The sequence below is a fragment of the Acipenser ruthenus genome, chromosome 8 (genome assembly GCF_902713425.1).
Source record: "Acipenser ruthenus chromosome 8, fAciRut3.2 maternal haplotype, whole genome shotgun sequence".
Lineage (NCBI taxonomy): Eukaryota > Metazoa > Chordata > Actinopteri > Acipenseriformes > Acipenseridae > Acipenser > Acipenser ruthenus.
In genome coordinates this window covers 32,444,085-32,466,130 of record NC_081196.1, presented here as the reverse complement: position 1 = coordinate 32,466,130, position 22,046 = coordinate 32,444,085, and the positions used below count along the sequence as shown (strand labels likewise).

At 42.6% G+C, this 22,046-nt stretch overlaps 1 protein-coding gene across 2 annotated transcripts; it reads left to right on the top strand.

Moving 5' to 3' along the window:
- The first annotated feature begins 8,152 nt into the window (after positions 1–8,152).
- LOC117406741 (lectin-like) lies at positions 8,153–21,423 on the top strand. Of its 2 annotated transcripts, none has more exons than XM_059028827.1 (10): positions 8,153–8,284; positions 8,386–8,461; positions 15,630–15,811; positions 16,103–16,143; positions 16,382–16,492; positions 16,939–17,031; positions 17,465–17,517; positions 17,684–17,821; positions 18,410–18,521; positions 21,008–21,423. In XM_059028827.1, exons 4-10 carry the CDS (start codon positions 16,107–16,109, stop codon positions 21,073–21,075), a joined length of 612 nt encoding a protein of 203 aa, XP_058884810.1. In that variant the 5' UTR covers positions 8,153–8,284; positions 8,386–8,461; positions 15,630–15,811; positions 16,103–16,106; the 3' UTR covers positions 21,076–21,423. The 2 variants fall into 2 exon arrangements, with proteins under 2 accessions (XP_058884810.1, XP_058884809.1); XM_059028826.1 differs by having other exon boundaries at positions 16,382–16,495.
- The last annotated feature ends 623 nt before the right edge of the window (positions 21,424–22,046 follow it).

Genomic DNA, 22,046 nt, shown 5'->3' with positions numbered 1-22,046 from the left:
CAGCAGTTGTCCTTTTTAAAAAATAAATACATACATAAATAAATAAATAAATAAATAAATAACTTTGTTGAATATGATCTCTCCACCAGATGTCACAGTACGAGAGAGACCTTACCGGATCCCAGAAAGTCAACGGAGTGGCGTTCGCAAAGAGGTATGGGACATGCTCGAGCTTGGGGTGATTGAACCTTCGAGGAGTGAGTGGTGCAGTCCTATTGTAATTTTCAGGGCCGGAAGCGAGACGAGAACACTTCAGCTTGCATCGGAAAGATCTGGCCAATACGATCCTCCTTTGCAACTACTACCTTACTCAGGGCTGGCCCTATTTCACCCAATAACAGCTGTTTGAAACATGGCCAGTCCCTCCCCAAAATGACGGTATAGGGCAGACTATCCACGACAGCCACGACTACGCGGTCTGTCCGACTTCCCACAGTCATGTATAATTTTGTGGTCGGATATACCTTGGTTTTTCCATGAACACAGGAAATAGCCACCTGGGCATGCGGCTGCCAAGATGTACCCTCCATGAGAGCAGACCGAATCATAGTTTGCCCACACCCTGAGTCCACTAAGGCGTGGGTACTCTTATTGCCAATCTTTAATCAATGACACAAGGCCCCACCCGACCCTTTCCCCAGGACTTACCTGCTTCGAGAGCCAGGTAGTGGGAAGCCACATCACACTCCATCGCTGCAGGACAGAATCGCTGAATGTGACCTGGCTCGTGGCATCTCCAGCAGACCAGGGGCGAGGACGCCAAGGGAGCCGACCTATCCCGATGCCCTTGAGCAAGCAGGGGGGAAGAACCCCCTGTTATACCCCAGCTAGGGGCCAACCTCGGCCTCCACTGTTTGGGAGGGAGGTGGCCCATCGGGGCATGTACCAGAACGGGTGTCAAGGATGGTCTCGGTGAAGGCGGAGGTGGGCTGGGGAGCTGGATCCGACTCTTGGGAGGGGGAGGGGTTGATCCTGAGGAGGGCGACACCGCGTTTTCAAAGGCCTCGGCCAGGTCGATGGCCGCCTCCAGCATGGTGGTCCGGTGCTGTGCAATCCAATTCCAGGTCTCTGCCCCCATCACGCTTGTGAACTGTTCAAAGTTAATCAGCTAGGCCACTTCCTGGCCCGATTTTTCTGCGGGGCAGAGCCACCGGTCGGATTGTTCTTTCAGCTGTTGTGCTACCACGAGGGGGCGGGTAGCCGGAGGGGCCTAGCCTCCGGGTCTTCCTCCGGCAGCATTCTCTGCAGCTTCGGCTTGGGGACCGAACCTATGGGGAGTCCATCTACCCCTACCGCCGCTGGCGCTTCGCCAGGTTGGGGCAGCTGGGCCATCGTCTGGATGAGTGAAGTGTAGTGGGCGGCAAGCTCCTCCTGCCTCTTCACCTCCCGGGCTTCCTTCCTCCGCTCGGCATCCTCCCTCTGTTGGTCCAGCGTTGTCAATAGCGTCGCCAAGATAGTCGGATCTCTTCAAATCCCACTTCTGACACCAAATGTGACGGTGCGGTGGGTGTGGGGGTGAAACAGACGTCACAGAGTCACTTATACAGGTGCAAATACTCTACCATCAATGGCGTGTGATGTCCAAGGTGAAAAGTGCTGGCAGTAGTGCGGCAGCTCCTTGGCGTCAAGGATCACTCTGACCCCGGTCCTGATGATAAACAAATCAAAAACACGTAGAAAACAAACAACCAAACAAACACGCAGCTCAGCAACCCAGGTTTAGTATTACCTCAAAGGCCCTGCACTTACAAAATAACAGCCCTTATATACTAGGAGACTCCACCCCATGATCAGCGCGACTCGGCACACCTGCCAGTTGTCTAATGCAGCACAGCTGATCACAGTAATCTTGTCCCCTAATATGGTCATTCCGCCCTGCACCAAGATGTCCGACTTCCTTTTCCACCCCTCTCTCCAAGCCGGCCCGTCTCTGTACAGGCGTGCAAGTACCTCTGTTTAGCGCCCTCTTGGGTCGGGTGGGAGATTTGCAGCCCAGATCCTCACGCTCCCTGTCACTATATATATATATATATATATATATATATATATATATATATATATATATATATATATATATATATATATGGATGAAGGCTATATTTGCATCCTAAGCCATTCGAAAAAAAGGCATAATAGCACAGTAGTGGTGTCAAAATGTTATAATTCCTCTAGAGGAAAATTTACTTGAACTTTGACCCATTCAGCTCCTCAAGACCACTTTCAATTCAAACACAAAATTTCTCATTTTCAATCACTCAACAACACCCACAGTAGAGAAATGTTGATTTAATAAGCAACACAATGAGAATACGTTAATAAAAAAAAAAAATATATATGTAAAGCTGGTACATTCGTATCTCAGAGAAACTGGAGAGGAACAGGTAATTTAAGACATTCCTGTCAATGACTTTCAAAAATTAAATCACTCGACAACACCCAGAATTTGTGTTTTTAGACACTTTTAACAAATCTGTCTCTGTAAAGATCTGACAGCGACAGAGTTGAAAAAAAAAACACATTTTCCTTCAAAATACGTTATTGTTTGCAGTTCATTATCTACCAGTTTAATCTACCAGTTTAATTCACTGTTCCTGAATTATCATGACTTAATGTAAGTTATTATTGTTCATTAAATTCACTTGCAATTTGAACCTTAACACCCATTTAATGTCTTTTTTATTACAGATACTAATACTAATTGTGTGAGTTTATAAACAACTTGACCTAATGGTCCCGTAGTTTATGACGTCACATAAACCCTAGATGGAATTATTTGCCTTTAACTCACTGAAGACCATCAATTTTATATATATATATATATATATATATATATATATATATATATAAAACAGAAAAAAAACAAGCTAGCTGATGAAGGACCTATTGTCTGAAACATACTGATAATTGATTTTCTATTAATTATTCACATTTGTATGTACCTGTAGCAAAGCGGCTTGCCATATGCAGGTGTAGTTGGTGCAGTGCTCAGGAATAACACAGAAGACAGTGAAAGTTCAATAAAACAGCTCCTTTATTTGGCTGGGTTGCATGTCAACAACACTTAAATAATAAGCACAGGCTCTACACAGCCATGTGTATCGCTCCGTGCAAAACAAAGGTTTTAGTCCCAGAATAACGACTTTATAATTATACCCAACACAGACACGATCACTTCTCCAGACAGTGAGTGCTTGAGTGCAGGTGGGGTGAAAGACAACTGTTCATGAAATAGGGGTGCAGTGCAGTCAGGGTTTTGGTGCTGGCTAGTAGCGACAGTTCGCGGTTTGTGTTAGCCATCTAACAGTGACAAAAGACAAACAGTTAGCACAAGCAAATAAACAAAACACGAAACACTCACGATAATTAATTACGTCAGTTTTCTAAACGGGTCCATCAGAAACCACATCAAGGGAACAGATTACATCGCCACATCCCCACATCCCCATTATACCCTTAGTCACGCCTCCTGCGATAGCTAGTTCAGTCACGTCTCCTCCAATCCATGACTGACATATAGCGTACCGCTTTAGACGAAGACTTCGGGCATTTTGTCTCCGCCCCCTTCCTGGATGGCTAGCTTCCGACTGACCCTGGAATGAACTGCCAGACAAACCAGTACGAGGCACTCTGTTCTTGTTATACAGCGCTCTCTCAGATCGGGAGGGAGATTGTTGACTAGGATTCATTCGCTCTCTGTCACAGTACCTATATTACATTTTTCTTCTTTATTTTGATTCTTTTGGCACACAGCAGTTGTCCTTTTTAAAAAATAAATACATACATAAATAAATAAATAAATAAATAAATAACTTTGTTGAATATGATCTCTCCACCAGATGTCACAGTACGAGAGAGACCTTACCGGATCCCAGAAAGTCAACGGAGTGGCGTTCGCAAAGAGGTATGGGACATGCTCGAGCTTGGGGTGATTGAACCTTCGAGGAGTGAGTGGTGCAGTCCTATTGTAATAATGGCCAAGAAAGACGGCACCAATCGCTTCTATGTAGATTTCCGGAAGGTAAACGCTATTGCCAAGTTCGATGCGTACCCTATGCCTTGGTCAACAAACTGGGAAAGGCGAAGTTTATCTCAACTCTGGACCTAACAAAGGAATACTGGCAGATCCCCTTAACCCACAGTTCCAGAGAGAAAAATGCATTTTCAACACCAGAAGGGTTGTTTCACTTTAAAACCATGCCGTTTGGGCTTCATGGTGTGCCCGCTGCCTTTCAGAGACTGATGGACCAGGTTTTATGCCCACATCATGACCTTGTGGCATTCTCTGAAGATGTCTTCTCACCCCTATCCTTACCTGCATAATACAGTTCATTACCTAAAAGCTGAAGGTAGAAATATAATTTAAATAGCGAGATATTTGCATGACAGATAGCAGTACCACCGCAAGGCCACCGTTATCTGCAAACATTGCATATATACATTACATAGACTATTTACATTATTATTATTATTTTATTGTATATGTTTTTATAAATATTTCATAAATATCTGCAGATCCTGATATTTTTACATTAAGCAAAAATGTCTTATTGAGACTTGCTAGTTAACTGAGTATAGTGTAAGATATGAGCTTGAAAATAATTTAAATATAAAGGAGGGTGTTACCTTAAAAGGCCATGTTGAAAATATACTCTCTATAGGTGTAGCCTGTAAATGGTATCACTTTAGCTTTAATAAATTTACATGATAAATTTCACATTCATTACAGCGATCGGGCTGTCTAATTTCATAATTCACCTTTCCTATAGCCGGAATCACTTCATATGGCCCCTGCCATTTAGCACATAATTTCGATTCTGATAAGGGAAGCAGCAGCATTACCTTGTCCCCTGGTCGAAAGGTTTGAATTAATGCTTTTTTATTGTAATGTTGCTGTTGCCGGTGCTGAGCCGATTTGAGGTTGTCCTGGGCCAACCGACCGACCAAATCCAGGCTCTCTCAGTAGGAGCACGTGCTTCACTACATTTTTGGACGAGCCTTTGTGCTCCTCCCACCGCTCTATCAACAGATCAAGGATGCCGCTAGGCTGTCGGCCGTACAAGAGATTGAAGGGGGAGAACTCTGTTGAGCTCTGTGGCACCTCTCTCACTGCGAAAAGGAGGTAGGGAAGAAGCGATGCCCAATGTTTTTGCTCTTGCGTTACAAAACATCTCAGCATCTGCTTCAAGGTCTGATTAAATCATTCCATCAAACCGTCCGTCTGTGGATGATAAACAGATGTCCTGATGGGACGTATTTTTATATTTTATATACCTGCTGTAATGTGTTAGACAAGAACTTGGTTTCATGATCAGTCAAAATCTCCTTGGGGATCCCTACTCTATCCATAATCTGCACTAACTCTGTGGCTATTGCAGCGGCACTAGTGGACCTCAATGGAACTACCTCTGGGTATTGTGTTGCATAATCTACCACTACTAATATATGCGTATACCCAGAGTCAGAAGGTAGCAAAGGTCCCACTATGTCCATTGCAATGCATTCAAAATAATCGGCAGTGGAACCAAAGGGGCGGGGCACACTCGACCCAGCGCTACTTGTTGGCAGTCTGGGCATGTGGGACATATCTCGACACATCAGTATGAAGACCTACCCAATAAAATCGAGCAAATATCCACTCCCTTGTCTTGTCAGCTCCGAGGTGCCCCGCATGCGCCAGCCTCATGACCTCAGTCCGACAAGAGAGGGGAACCAATAATTGTGTTACAGGCTGTCCTGTGCCCGTGGCAAGGTTTACCCTATACAGTAATTGCCCCTTGATACTGAAGTGTGGATATACTGGTGCCCCAGCGCCATCAACATCCTTACCTTCAATAGACCAGACCTGCCCCCAAGAGTGCACTAGTGTCGAGTCATTATGTTGGCTCCACACTATGTCCGCGCTTGAGTACCTCATGTCCGGTATATTGAGAGGGGCTGGAGTAACATCTGCCCTAGATGGCCCAGTAACCTCACCCTCTCGGTCACACTGCGTTCCGACTCCTTTTGACTTGCATTTGTTACCATCCTAGCGCTCTCCCACCAGACCCCAGCCTTGTCTCAGTGATGCTCCCTTCCATTTTGCTGTCCTTCTCTCTTCTCTCCCGGCGCTGGTATGGCAACGGGGCAGGGGCAGCATCTCTAACCCAGCTGGGGGCCAACCTTGGTCTCCATGAAGAGGAGGCAAGGGGGCCCATTGGGGTCGGCAGTCTCGGAGGTCTGGGTCCCGGGACTGATGGTGGTGGTGGTGGAGGAGAGAAAGATAGGGGGCAGCTGTTCCGAAGGTCAGGAACCGACAGTATCCTGGTCCGGGCGGAGACTAGGGAGTCCTCAAAATCCTCAGCCAGTTTCATGGAGGCTTCCAGGGTGTCGGGGTTGTGGCACCGTATCCAGACCTGGGTATCGCGCCGACCACATGGCAGAACTGCTCCACAACCACTGCTTCCCCCATTTGTAGGTTGGTTTTCTTCTCGGGGGGTCAGCCAGTGTACCATGTGGTCACACAACCGCTCCGCATCCACCCTGGGGTGTGTCTCCAGGGATCTTCGGTACTCCCTGAACTGTACCCGGTGGGTCTCTGCCGTAATGTTGAGGCGGCGGAGAATGGCCAGCTTGACCAGGTCGTAACTGGCGGCGTTGAGGTTGCTCATTGCCTGGTAGGCTGCCTGAGCCTCCCCGATCAGGCAGGGTCCCAGCTGGCTTGCCCAGAACTCCCGCGGCCATGCAACAGTGATAGCCAGCCACTCAAACGCAACCAGGTACGCCTCTGGGTCATACTCCGTCGTCATCTTCATCGCCCGAGCGTTCGGTGCCGACATTGCTGGTGTTCCTGTAGGGGCTGCTGCCGTGGAATGTGCCAGCCCTACTTTTTCAATGAGCGCAGTGTAGCATTCCTCCCTCTTTCTCTCCTCTGCATCCCGTCTGCTGTCCAGCGCCTCCAGCAGTTCCGCCAGTGTGTTGCGATCCATGTCCCGTGTCTGACACCATGTGTGGCAAAGTGGCTGATTGTGTACAGGTGCAGGAGTGTTGCAGTGCGCATTGACTAAACAGAGAATTTTAATCCACTTGGAAACAGGTTTTAATGATTATAATCCAGGTCTGGTGACCAAACAATAACTCCAGGCAATACACAACAATGTGTAATGCACTGGAAGTAAATCAACCGGTTACAGTCCCAAATAATAAATACACGTATCTTTCCCACAATGTACAAAACACGGTCACCAGTCCTGGGTGCATGCTGTAGTGCTCGTGGTGGGTGATACAGTTTATTTCGTGACAGTGGTGAAGTGTTGTTCCGGCTTTGTGCTGGCCCAAGGCGACAGCTCCGGAATCGTGTTAGCTGTCTGGTGATTCACAAACAAGACAATTACTAACAGACAGAACAGTGCTTCTAGGGTTAAAAACACAAACCAAGCGAAAGGTTTAATACCTAAAATGAAAAACAGGGGTAAATCACACACACACGCACACATTTTTGTTAAGAAGATGCTTATAGACTGGATATATACTGGATAGACTGGATATAATCACTTATAAAGGATACCTAAACCCAAATATTTTACTATTTATTTTTATATTTTGCAATACTGTTCTCTTTTGTCATTTTCTTCATTGATGTTTCAGAAAATCGTAACCCTAACCTTAACCCTAATCTTGCTTTTAAAGTTACATTTGAATAATTAAGCACTCAATAAGACTATTTACTTTAATTTGAATTATTGTCTGCTATTTTATTACATTGTTTTGTTAAGTACTCAAGCCATGCATTGTTCATAACTGAATGCTTCCTTGTTCCTTTTATAGTTTACACACCAGAAATGAAGTGAAATCAGGATAAAACTATTAGAAAACCTTTTTTTAAAAAATGTTGTTTAACGTTTCTATATTACAATAACGTAGCGTTTCACGCAGTAGACAGAACAGAACAACACGCTGCTTCCAAGTTTAAAGCTTTATTCCGCAACCTACAATGCCCGCTGCTCTAACTACTTGCTCTGGACCGACAACAATGAGCGTGCAACGCCCCTTTTTATAACGTAGCCCCGCCCCTTTATGCTAATCGGGTGTCAGAGCGAACAGCTATCCAATTGGTTCCCAGCCGTACACTAGGACCAATGGGCACACACAACCAACAGCCAATGACAGGGGCAACGCTGAGGCAAGGCGTGTGAGGTGACCGCCTAGGGCCCCTACATTTAGGGGGCCCCACACTCAACCAGACTGCCGTGAGATTTAATGTGCTGCGAGATTTAGTTTGTTTGTTACGTGCTCGAAAAACGCTCAGGTGTGCAAATTTGGTTTACCTCATATAGCGCCAACAACATTAAAATCTGGCGCCAGTAGACATGTTTAATTTTTTTTATTTTTTTTATTTTAATTCCTTAGCAACCGTAGAGGATGATAGTTTCTCATTGGATCTGGACAACTCACATGACCCACCCACATTCATCCACATACAAAGGTTTGTGTCGTGTGGGAAAGTGGTAAAAAACATGTTTTGACTTAACAGGTAACAAACAATACATTGTAAAATAATGTTTTGAGTTTGCAAGCCTCTTCATTTTGCAGTGAAAGTTCAGCTTTGCTAGTTTATAAACACATGTTGATTAAAAACATACTCATGCTTTGGTTAGATGCATATAATCACGGATTTATGTTAAAACCAAATCAGTTGTTGCAGCTAATGTAAAGCTAATGCATTAATACAATTCAATGAATTCATGAACTATTATTTCGTTAATATGTCGAATGTTTGGGCTACTCAGATCTGCTGTCTTAGGCTTCTTAGTCATATAGCAATTTTGATGTTAAGCGATTATATAAAGCACGATTGTTTCTAATACCATTCATTATTTTGAATTTTACCTAGTAAAATACGCTATTTCCGAATGGAATAATAATATAATAGTGATGACAATTAAATCTACCACATCTAAAATACCCTCTTTTTAAGTACATGTTTGTTAACGAAATATTTTTTCTTCTATGTTTGAAGTAGACTGGAATTCTGAGTGCTTTAAAGTTGTGAATTATATAAAAGTCTAACAAATGAATGGAAACAACTATTCATTAACATTTTAATATTATTTACCATAACTTAACAATAGTGTAAGCTCAGTAGTTGGTTATAACTGTTGTTGGTTAAATACTTCCCACTAATGGGTTTCATCAGTAATTATTGTTGGGTATGTCACTTCCCGGGTTTGGAGAAAGAAAAGGGGTGAGACGCCATTTTTGACTAAAAGGTTAAGGTTTTGCAAGTGTTAACACGTCCTTTGTTTAGCCTACAGTATTGGCTCTGTTTAAGCTGTAATGTTCAAAAAACCCAGGATAATATAATTGTGCCTTTGACCCAACCACCTGCCTCCGAGTCTTACGTATTTTACGAGGGGAGAGATAAAGAGAACAAACAAACAGAAGAGACGAGAGTGGGAGAGTAGGACAATCATGTTAGCAGCACGTAAATAAAACATATTATACTAGTAACAGCGGTGCTTTTGGCTGCAACAAGGGACAATTATCTACACATTCTCGTTACTTGTAAGTACAGTTTTCCCACATATTCTGTACATTCTACTGCAAGTTAAGAGCATAATAAAACTGTAATGGCTGACGAAGACCAGCTAGATGGGGCTGCCGCTCAACAGCCAGCGGGGGCCGGCACAGTACAGCTGGGAATGCCGTTTCGTTTGGAGCTTCCACCGCCCTTCACGGGAGACGGCGCTGAATCATTCAGCTCTTGGATTATGCGTTTTGAAGTAGCTTTAAATGTTTCTGCGTCTAGCCTTGATAAAGCAAAGCTTTTACCGGTATGATTGTCAGGTCCTGCGTTTTCTTACTGGCAGAGCCTCACCCCTGCCATAAAGAATGATTATGTACAAATAAAAAATAGCCTGAGTGCCGTTTTCGGATGAATACAGTACTTGGCAACATTCCAAACCTATCTGAATGCTCGTCCTCGGAAACCAAACGAACCGCTAGAGGTTTATGCCGCAGAAATTGGAAGTTTGGTGGATGAGGCCTTTCCTACATACGGTCCTGAAGCAAAGAAATTTGAGGTTTTTAGGAGATTTGTGGCGGGTTTGGATTCTGCACTTCAGCTTAAAGTTCATGAGCATGGAGCTACTACAGTACATGCAGCCTTAAAAGTTGCTGCACAATGTGAGCGTGCTCAACTAGCCATGAATATTAATTACAGCTCCTAATTCATTCATGCCATTGTCTGCAGCAGCCTCCCAGTGGCAGCACCCTACACAAGCCCCAACTCACATTTCTGAATTATCAGCTGCCATTTCAGAAATAAAATCAGAGTTGCGGGACATTAAACAATTTCTTGCAAAGAGCACTGAAGATAAAATTGATCAACTCTCCCAGCAGTTTGCCCAGCTTCAGCGTGATGTTAATGTGATTGCGCAACACCCACCTCATGTGCAGCACAGCTCAGACAGCCATGCCTACAGCAGGGGGCGCAGTCCTACACGTTATGACCACCCACCTCCTAGACAATCGTAAGCAATGTATTTGCTTACGATTGTAAGTCGCCCTGGATAAGGGCGTCTGCTAAGAAATAAATAATAATAATAATAATAATAATAATAATAATAATAATAATAATAATAGACATCATGGTTACTATTCACCATCGCCTCGCCACTCACTCTCACATGAACACAGGACACATCTTGCCCGTCGCTCCTATAGTCCACATGCTGTTGACAGAGATCGTTGCCACTGTCCCTCGCACAGGGCTGAGTCAGCACACAGATCACATTCCCCACATTCATCTTATTTGCCTCACCAAAGTCCCCTCGTCCACGTATATGGCATGAATCCCTCTCACGCAGAGTGCGCTTCAATACCCCCAAAAGAGACCAGGCGTTTGATGACAGGGAACATCAGGGAAACTAGTAGTAGCTGACATTGTGGACCAAATGCCAGCTCAGCTAATCCAACAGGTCCATACACCCTCCTCTGAGTTGCAAGTGGATGCAGTCCCAAAGTCTTTCATTCACTTGATTTTAGAAGGAACAGAGGTCAATGCTCTTGTTGATACAGGATCATGAATTTCACTCATTTCAGAAAAATGTCATCAGTCCATTCCATCACTACAATCACAATCCTTAGTGAAATCCTTTGTTTTTGCTTCCTCTGTCACAGGACACTTTCTGGACATGCTGGGCTCTCTTAATGTGCAGCTGCGTGTTGGAAACCAAACTTTATACCATGTGTTTCATGTTGTGCGTACTGCAAGTCACCCTGTCATCCTAGGCTGGGACTTCCTTTCACAGCACCATGTTACCATTGACCTGCCACATGGACACTTAACATTCTATGGCAACAATTTGCCTCTTTTACTGACACACCATCTCACCCCACTGCAGAGCAATGCTGTTATTTTCTCTTCTGTAACTGTGCCACCATTGTCTGAGATGACTGTGACAGCCAGCCTGAGTGGCCTTGTGAACAGTGAGTATGTGGGCCTCCTTGAACCATGCCAGAGTGATAATTAAGGATTAGCTGTGGCCAGAACGCTAACCACAGCACATAACAGCGTAGCAGTAGTACGTGTTGTAAATCCATCAACCCAGCCTGTGCATCTATCCGCCGGACATAATCTTGGACAGTTCCATTCCATAACTGGCCGCCCGCACGAAGAATTTCAAATTGTGACTGCCATCACAGCCTCCATGCAGCAGCAGGCTAAACCTTTGGTGAATGTTGACAGTTCCTTCTTGACCTCCCAACAAAAGTCTCAACTTGAGAGTCTCCTGCTCAAATTCTCTGACATCTTTAGTACTCATTTACATGACTATGGTCAGACAGACTTGACTGAACACAACATCAGGACGGGTGACACCACTCCAATCAAGTTACGTCCATACCGCATATCACCTGCAAAACAAGCTGTAATGCAGAGTGAAATAGCAAAACTGCTTGAACAGGGCGTTACTGAAGCATCTCACAGCCCGTGGTCTTCCCCCGTGGTCCTCGTCCGGAAAAAGGACGGTACATATCGGTTCTGCGTAGATTACAGGAGATTGAACGCGATTACCATCAAAGACTCGCATCCCCTGCCACGTGTTGACGATACCCTGGACAGACTCGCGGGTGAGCGTATTTTCAGTACCATAGATCTTACGTCAGGCTACTGGCAAATTCCCCTCAATCCATCAGACAAGGAGAAAATAGCCTTCTCCACAGGGTCTGGATTGTACCATTTTCATATGATGCTAATGGCAATTTGTAATGCACCTCCAAGCTTCCAGCGCCTGATGGAGTTGGTAAGGGTGTGCAGTCTGACCCAGCTAACACAGAGAAGTTACAGACATGGCCAACACCACAATCTCCTACACAGGTCAGAGCTTTCTTAGGTCTCTGCTCTTATTATAAATGTTTCATCAAAGACTTTGCCCATCTTGCTGAGCCGCTCCACCACCTCGCCCACAAGAACGTGCCTTTTGTTTGGACTGATGACTGTGAAGACGCTTTCCAGACTCTCAAAAAGGTACTCTCCACACCTCCTGTCATGGCATTTCCCAATTTGGAGGTTCCCTTCTTGTTATACAGTGATGCTTCACAGCATGCTATAGGGTCAGTCCTTGCACAAAAATTGGATTCAAAGGTACATGTGATTTCCTATGCTAGCCATGTGCTTACAGCTTCAGAGAGGAAGTGGTCCACCTTTGACAGAACTGTTTGCTATTGTTTGGTCAGTGCGACACTTCCGTCACTATCTTGCGTGTCATGCATTTACTATTGTCACGGATCACAAACCCTTAGTGTGTCTGAAAAAGATGCCCCTCAACAATGACCCGAGTGGAAGACGGGCTTGGTGGTCTGTTGAACTGGATGTCTATGACTGGTGTATCATTCACAGGTAGGGTTCCAAGCACCTCAGTGCAGATGCCATGTCTCGACGCCCGGAAGACACTTTTCCAACAGTCGATTCACAGCTGGTTGCTCCACCCCTCACTAACGACAGAGCAACACAAACAACTCTCTCACCTGCATCAAGCGTGACCCAAGCACCGGTCACAAGAGCGGTCGCCAGCACTGAACTGCTGCAGTCAATGTCCCCATTATGCCTTTCAAGTCAATCCGGCACACAAATCAGTGAGCCTGTGCACCTTCCAGTACTTAACCTGGTGAACATTCAGTCAAACGCCTGGGACCTCCCTAATCAACAACGTTCTGACCCTGATCTAAAAATTGTTTTTCAGTGGATGGAGCATGGGAGGAAACCCCCATTTTGGAGACTTCGCCATCTTTCACCCTTCCTCAGGAAAATGTGGATTCAGTTTGGTCGCCTCACAATAAAGGATAATATGTTGTGTCGGCAGATTCGCCACTCTCCCACTAAGAGTGAGTTGTTCCAAGTGGTGATCCCAAAATCTTTAATTCCTCAGGTGTTGCAGTACATTCATGGCCACCCCATCTCTGGACATTATGCTTTCCTCAAAACACTGGATAGAGCCACACGTCTCTTTTATTGGCCCTATATGTCAGCTGACATTTCAAACCACTGCCAACAGTGTCCAGCCTGTCAGTCACGGAGGTCTCCTGTACCTCGATACCAAGCCCCCTTGGTGCCTATTACTCCAATGAGGCCATTCCAAATAATTGCTGCTGATTTAACAGAACTTCCAACATCCATGAAAGGAAACCGCTATGTATTAGTTGTTATGGATCTCTACACCAAGTTTGTTAATCTCTACCCATTACGAGATCAAACTGCTGGATCCGTAGCTCGCTGTATTTTCAGACACTACATACCTCAGCATGGGGTGCCTGAAGATTTACATTCGGATCAGGGCAGACAGTGAATCCGACTTGATCAAGGACCTCTGCAGATTCTTGGCAATCCTCAAGCTCCGCACTTCATCATACCACCCTCAGTGTGACGGAGCTGTGGAACGCTACAATCGCACCCTGAAAACTGAACTGGCTAAGTCCTTATTTGGCAGAGGTCTGAAGTGGGATGAACATCTTCATCAAGTTGAAATTGCCTTCAATACCACAATTCATATTAGCACCGGCTTTACCCCCTTCTGCTTGGCACATGGTTGTGAAGCACGGCTACCCCTTCATGTTCTTTTCCAGGACCCCCAGCCCGTGAGTTCATCTACCCATGGGACACCAGCAGCATATGCAGCTTCCCTCAAACGCCGGTTACAGCAAGCTTTTCAGGAGGTTGCCAGATCCAGTGACCGTGCGACATCTCAGCAAAAGCACTATTATGACAGATGCCTTAAGTACACTCCTTACCACGTGAGGGACTTCGTGCTTGTGGATGACCCAGCTCATCGTCGTCATAAGCTCGCTCCACGGTGTATCGGCCCCTATAAAGTGCTTCATCCTATTTCTGTGTCACAGGAGCACCCGCTAGTGATCTTTGAAATTCAAGAGCTTTCCAACCCTCAGGCTAAGACAAGAATTCTTCACTACAACCGCCTGAAACCTTACGTCACGCCTACTACACCTCCGTCAACCCGGGATCCTGGGCCTCAGTCCTCAGTGGCCACACCACCTCCATTGACTGCTTTAGCTGGTTTCTTACCTCCTCCTCTGCTATATCCGCCACTTCAGCTGCCACAACAGGGACAACGTGTCTCGCCACATCGGCCTCCCAGCCCTATGGGGAACCTTGGACACCAGCAGGAACGCCCTGCTCCTTTACCTGTGGAGCAACCGCAACCTCGTCAGTCCACCTCACAGCAGGGTCCATCGGGTGCCCCACCTGCTCCACTGAGTGCACCAACGCCACTTGCCTCAACATTTAAGAGACTTTCAGTTGGACTGATTTAGTTATTTTTTTTTCTTTTATTGCTGAGTAGTTTATTACACATGCAACAGGGAAAAAGTTATCACTGATGGTTAGGTTTTTTTTGTTTTTTTTTAGTGATAGAAATGAGGACATTTCTTCAGGGGATGGGGGAGTAATATGTAAGCTCAGTAGTTGGTTATAACTGTTGTTGGTTAAATACTGCCCACTAGTGGGTTTCATCAGTAATTATTGTTGGGTATGTCACTTCCCGGGTTCGTAGAAAGAAAAGGGGAAATGCCATTTTTGACTAAAAGGTTAAGGTTTTGCAAGTGTTAACGCGTCCTTTGTTTAGCCTACAGTATTGGCTCTGTTTAAGCTGTAATGTTCAAAAAACTCAGGAGAATATAATTGTGCCTTTGACCCAACCACCTGCCTCCGAGTCTTATGTATTTTACGAGGGGGAGAGATAAAGAGAACAGACAAACAGAAGAGACGAGAGAGGGAGAGTAGGACAACCACGTAAGCAGCACGTAAATAAAACATATTATATTAGTATATGTAGGTGCATACTGTAGCATTTATTTAATGCTCTGGACCCTGCACTTAATCATCACCGCATAGGGCCCCGCACAGTCTAAGGCTGGCCCTCAGGACTGTGGTTAATTCACCTCACCATGCCACAGCAAAACCTACTTGAGAGATGCCAGGTGACCAGTTATAACTATTTTGTAGATATCACACCATTTTATGACTGATACCTTTATTTGTCCAGCTACACAATGTGCAACAATTTGTCATTTATTTTGCATATTATCATTTTTTTTTTATTGTAGTCCTATTGATCTGTTCATTTATTTTCTTCCAGGGACCATATAATCATCAGTAATAATCAGCACCTGGATGCCACCTGTCCACTGAAGAGATAAGAGTTTATGAGCCTTCCCAGATGTGCAGTGGACAGGTTACTGTTCCACAGCTCTATAAAAGCACTCCGAAATGATGCACACTTAATACACCACGAGCTTCTGAAGGCAGATCTGTAATCAGGTATGGTCTTTTTTATTTTTTAAAATCTTATTTTTAACACTTTTATTATTTTTATAAGAATACATTTTCTTTGATTTGTATTTTAACTAGTGTTTATTCTGCTTCACCCAGTTAATTCATTCTCTTACAGTAAAACATGATGTTTAGTTAGTTCCATAAATCGTAACAATCTCATATATTCATTACAAAATAATTTAAGCATATGAAGAAAATGTATCAATCAGCGCAGTATCGACAGTATGTATGCTCGTAATTCTTAATGCCTAGTCCTGTGGATGCTCTTTGTTTCAGAAGGATGAAGATAACTGTCCTACTGATGCTGGCTGTGGCAGGTAAGGTTTCTTGGTGTATACACCACCCTTATACTGACTGGAGGGTAGTGTGGGTGGATTGGACTCTATTGTACATTGACAGATATATTAGTGGAAACGTTTGTCAACTTGGCTTAGATACTTGTGCTTTTATGATTAGCATCTTACTGTGTCTTTTGAAACAGCACCAAATAACAAAACAGAATATCTGTGATATAGATAATTGATAATTGATAATGATGATGATGATGTTGTTCAGGTTTTACTGCCACACCAGTGTTAGCTCAGATCCAAATGGAGAAGGATGCTGGACTCGATGTAAGTGCTCTGGATACTGCTTTAGGGGACTTGGAGGACTCTGATTCCACAAGTGGTGAGACTTATTTAATGATTTAATATCCACTCCTAATGCGGGTGTTGACTCCATGTGTGTTTACAGAAATGAATAACAAAGGTGCACATCAGCCTACAGCAGGGATACTTACTGTACATTAAGTAAGAAACATGAGTCATTGCCTACCTTAAGAAGAGTGTCCAAGGGTTCAGTCTCTAATGTCCACAAACATTAAGTTGTCATGTAGGAGGCTTTACATTGGGGTGCAAAATCGGTGTCCTCCCCTGAGACCCCCTGCCAGCCTGCAGCCCTGCTAATTAACCTCAAAGGGGGTGGCACACATGAGATCCCTGCTTCGGGATTATCAACTCCAAGTCAATCATATCAATACAACTACTATTACGACTACTGCTAGTACTATTACTGCTGCTGCTACTACTATTACTACTAACCATTTTGTTTTGGTGATACTGCATGATAAGACATCGCTGAGACTGATACTGAAGATCAGGATGGAATAGAGCTGGATATCACTGAAGATGCAGTGGATGAGGACAGATCCAACATGGCCAAAGGTGTGAAAAGAGGGGGAATAGGGAATGCTTACAAAATGTATTTACTTTAAAAACACAGCTGCTAACTGATGGCACTATCAGATACTAATACATGGGCAACTTCTAATATTTTGAAATAGTGAAACAAATCATGTTTGTTCAGCGTAGAGAGTTTACCCTTTTTCTCTAATTGGAAAGATTCTGGCTTCTGATAAAGATTTAATTCCAAGCAAATATTAAACTAGTACCAAATGTGTTTTTACAACACTTAGTAATAAATAAACAAATAATAATAAAGTCTGTCGATTTCTTTGGTTTGTTCAGCTCAGAGATTGTCCTTGTGTGGTATTGTGGCATTACAGTATGGGCAGCATCAGGTGGGTGCCTGATACTGTATTTGGGCAAATGTTAAGTCCCTCTGGAAACCCTGAGCATGTCCTGTCTCTTTCTACAGATTCAATCAAGTATAGCTTCTTCTCCATGAAAAAAACTTTCCGGGATGCTGAGGTAAGTTGAGATCATTTTAGCCAGAGGCAAATTCATTAAATAAACAGAATGAATGTAGATCCATCGAGTTTAGTGTCTTTGAGAGTCCAAATGTATGCATATCTCATTACATATACATTTCCACATATATCTAGATAATACAGGTATAAATCTATTTTCTCCCAAGCTTTACTGCATGAATAGATTCAACCGTGGACACCTTGCTGCAGTGACCAGTGCCTCCATAAATAGCCAGCTTGCTGCCCTGGTGTGCCGTCCAAATGGTCAATGCCCTCGTACCTTTGTGGGTGGGGTAAGAGTCAAGGTAAGCCTTTTTCAATTTATTTTATTCATCTGTCGGTCTATGTATCATGAGCTCCTGTAACCTCATTTCAAACCCTTGTTAGAATTAAACTGCAGCATTTACAAACTAAACAAGCAAAGACAAGTAGGGAATGAAATCTGCAACTGGGTAGCACTTTGTTCTGAAATATACGGGGCACTATGGTATTGTTCAGAAATAGGAAATATTAAGAGAAACTTAAAAAATTTAATGAAAAACATTTTGACAAAGTATTTATCAATGACTTCATTAAATGAAATTAGCTGCATAAAAGATGCAAACCCTTCAAGATCTGTTGGAATTTGTCTTGGCTTCACAGCCTGATTGGCTTCTGATAAATGTGTCGGAAAAAGAGAGCCAGGGTGAGTTTTTGGGTGACCAGGCCTCTATTTAATTAAAAACAAAATCACGTTAGCATCAGTTATCTTTATACACCACTTAGTTTGATAACTAAGTCTTTCAATTTCTTCTGCAACATTCAGTTTGTCTTTCTAAGGGCTTTTCCCAGTGTGGCATGTGTGTGGACTGTTTTTCTGTATGGGTCTCAGACTGTTACTCTGTCTCTTGTAGGGTACTCACTTTAAGTGGATGGACGGATCAGTGTGGAAATACACAAACTGGAAACCGATGGAGCCTAATAATATGTTTTTAAATGAAAACTGCATAGAGATATTCCGCAATGGTGAGCCCTGGAAGATGTTTTAAACTGTCAATGAATGCAGCTTTGATACACAGAGGTGGAACAAGGCACTTGGAAACACCTAAAAGAAACGTTATTTTGTGTTAAAACAGCAAATAACTACAATAAGTACAGTCAAAACCGCTTAATGTCACATTGAAGGGACTAAGCAAAAAAAACGGTGTCAGTAAGTGGAGTTGACATTATCAGAAGTTAGCTAATAACTTAGTAAAAATAAATGCATTATGCTTTCGTAATAGAAGAAAACCCCAAACAGCTTTAATAATACTTTCTTTCAGTTTACAGTGTGAAAAACTCCAGGAACTACCACATGTGCCACATAGGCCTACTGTACATTTAATTTTATTTTTATTTAGTTACAATATACTTTATTAAACCAAACTCATGAAATGTTGTTGATATATAAATGCGTCGGCATATTGCTATAAACGAGAACATGTTTAAACATGCATAAAAGTTGTAGTTATTTTATCACTGCACTGTTCAATGCATTTAATACATTTAAAAAACAAAATAAAAAACACTGACGTGTCAGTAGGCCTACTTACAAACAGCATGGACAATCCAAAACACTCTAACCTTTATATCGCCATACAGTATTTAAATTAAACAAACAAAAAAGCACACTTTTAACAGTATGTCCTTGAAGTTACAGAAACAAACTGGTTCTGGTGGCGAAAGCTCAGAGTTGAAACAGTTATTTGAACAGTTGTCATACAGAATCCTATGTCATGCCCAGCAAATCCACTGAAAGAACTTTTTTTTTTTTTTTTTAAACAAACTCACAGCATCTTACTTCCTAAAGAAATCTGTGATTTTGGCTTGTCGACTTTTTAGAAAAGAAGTATCCATAACAAAGTCTTTAACAAATGACAAGCAGTTGAAAACATTGTCAGGTATATTTGATTCTGATTCCAGATACTCAGTAATGTACTGAAGGCTTGTATTGCATCACCAATACTCGGTGGATCTAAAGGTTGTTGTGCTGCGTTGTCGTCTTCATCGTCCAGTTCAGGCTCCATATCCTTGTCTGTCACTACTGACATATCTAAGATTTCAGTGACAGTTGGCATTGCTGCTACCTCCACGTCATCATCAAAGTGAGTGTAGTCATCAAAAGTCAGAGAGGCACCTCCAGTTACACGTGCCCATTGTTCAGGTGCTACTGGGAGATCAGGATTTTTCTCGCTTATCTCAGAATCCTCCGAAATGTTCTCATCTTCCCCATGAATGCACAAACAGGTTGTCCACACTGCAACGGTGATCTGATCCTTTGCTCGTTTACCTCCATGGCACTGCTCATTTCCAAAGCAAAATGTCTTGTCAGGAAGCGCTCTGTAAAACAGGCTCGTCTCATCCAGGTTATACACATTGTCTGCAGAATATCCATCAAGCAGTAATGGCAACTTTATCTTAAATTCGGAAACAGTATTTTCAGAAACTGATGCAGACTCACCAGCTGCCACTTTGAACTTGATGCCGTGTCTCTTTTTAAAGTGTTCTAAAAAACCCCTCGAACAGGAGAAGTCCGAGAGGAAGTTCTTTGGCAAAATCTTCAGCCTTTTCAGCAAGCAGCCCACTAATAGGTATGTTTCGACCATGTACAAATTTCAACAGCGTGTCTACTAAATCCTCATACTTCCCTGTACGCATTCTTTTAGTATTGGAGGCCACGTGAGAATTATGACAGGCACTTAAAATTGCATCCTTTTTTTTAACTATCTTTGAAATTGTTGATGGATGCATGGAAAACTTTTCAGACAGAGTTGTTTTTTCCTCCTTTTTTGGATAGAGCAATTATTTCAGCTAAAGTTACATCTGATCATTTACGAGCCTTTTCCATTTTCATTCGAGATTAGTAACGTTTTGTATCCATATGCTTACTGAGGCCTTAACTGTTACAAACAGTTACGGAATGTAGCTGTATTGATCACGTGACCGCAAGACTAAGGTAGCCCGAATGTGCCAAAATTGGTTGGTCATAGATTGGTGTTTGTTTCCATTGACTTACATTATATTCGGGCCGGGACATTTCAATTTGATGATAATAAGCGGAGTGTGACATTAACAGAAGTGACATTAAGTGGATTTGACTGTATTGTTATTTTTAAAGCAAGTAGCCTTCTCATCTAATTACTAATTTAGTAACCATCCCAAACATTTCTGTATGAAACAGTGCAGGTCACTTCTCTGATTTTAAGCAGTGGTGCATTTGTACAGAAACTAGTTCTGCCTGCTGTTATTTGAAGATAATTTGCACAATAAAAATGCTTTTTTTTATTGATTAGCTGGTACTGCAGTTATTGTTTATAACCTGTTATGTAAGTTGATACCTCACGGTTGCCCTGATCTCAGCTATTGTCAGAAAAAGAGCCAGACTACTCTATCTGAATCTGTGAAGACATTAGCATGTCCTACTACTGCAGTGATGAACAAAATTAATCTATCTAATTTTTGTTTTCTTGCAGGTGATAGCCGATGGAGTGATGTCTTTTGTTATGTTAAAAGGTCCTTCATCTGTTCATATAGGGCATGATGTTAGACTAAGGAAGCTGGTCCATTTTGTTTGTTTTTTTTGCTTCATTTTCCTGAACACACCAATGCTACTTTCATCAATGGCCTTAAATCAAGATGATGGAGAGACTGATTCGATGATGTTTCTCTGGCTTGTTATCTTAGTTGTCTTGATTTGGTACAAGTTACCCCACGTACCGGCCCCATTCACAAGCTTTAAATGAAGTTCAATTAACATTTGATTTAAGTTTTTTGATTATTCATTCTTTAATTATTTGCAGCAATCACATATGTGTATGTGGACTCAATTATGTACCGCTATTAAACATCTTATCTAATGTCTTTCTCTATTTAATAAAGCTAAATTGATGCAACATCACAAACATTTTGTAAGAGTTGTTTATCTTATGGTTTTTTCAACAAACAGAAAAGGACATTTTTTTTTTTTTTCAAAATTGCTAACTACTATTTTAAAGACTGACGATATATGTATTTCATTATCATTACAATCATTTATTTTGAAAGAAGAAACACTGAAGTTACAATACTAGAAAAAAACAACTGGTCGAATGAATTCAGGGTGCTTAACTATTTTTAAGATTTTTAGATTGGGTTTTGTGACATTAACAGGTATTTGGAAAAATAAATGATGCTAATGACACACTGGAGTATTTGTGAATTTCCCTCAATGTATCGTAACCCAAGAGATGATGTTTTAATTAATTAAAATTCCTATACTGTACCAGCATAGCCTCTATGACCCTGAGTGTATGAGACATTGCAAAATCACCAATGTAATCAATTCAATATTGATTTTCTATAAGCACAATAACAATAAGTAGGTGTTATTAATTGTTACTTTAACTTTACCATTGCTCTAGCTCAGGGGTGCACAACCTTATTTAAGTGAGGGCCAGATCACAAAAAAGACAACTGGCCAAAGGCCAAAATGCAAGTTGTAAAATGCAATATATATATATATATATATATATA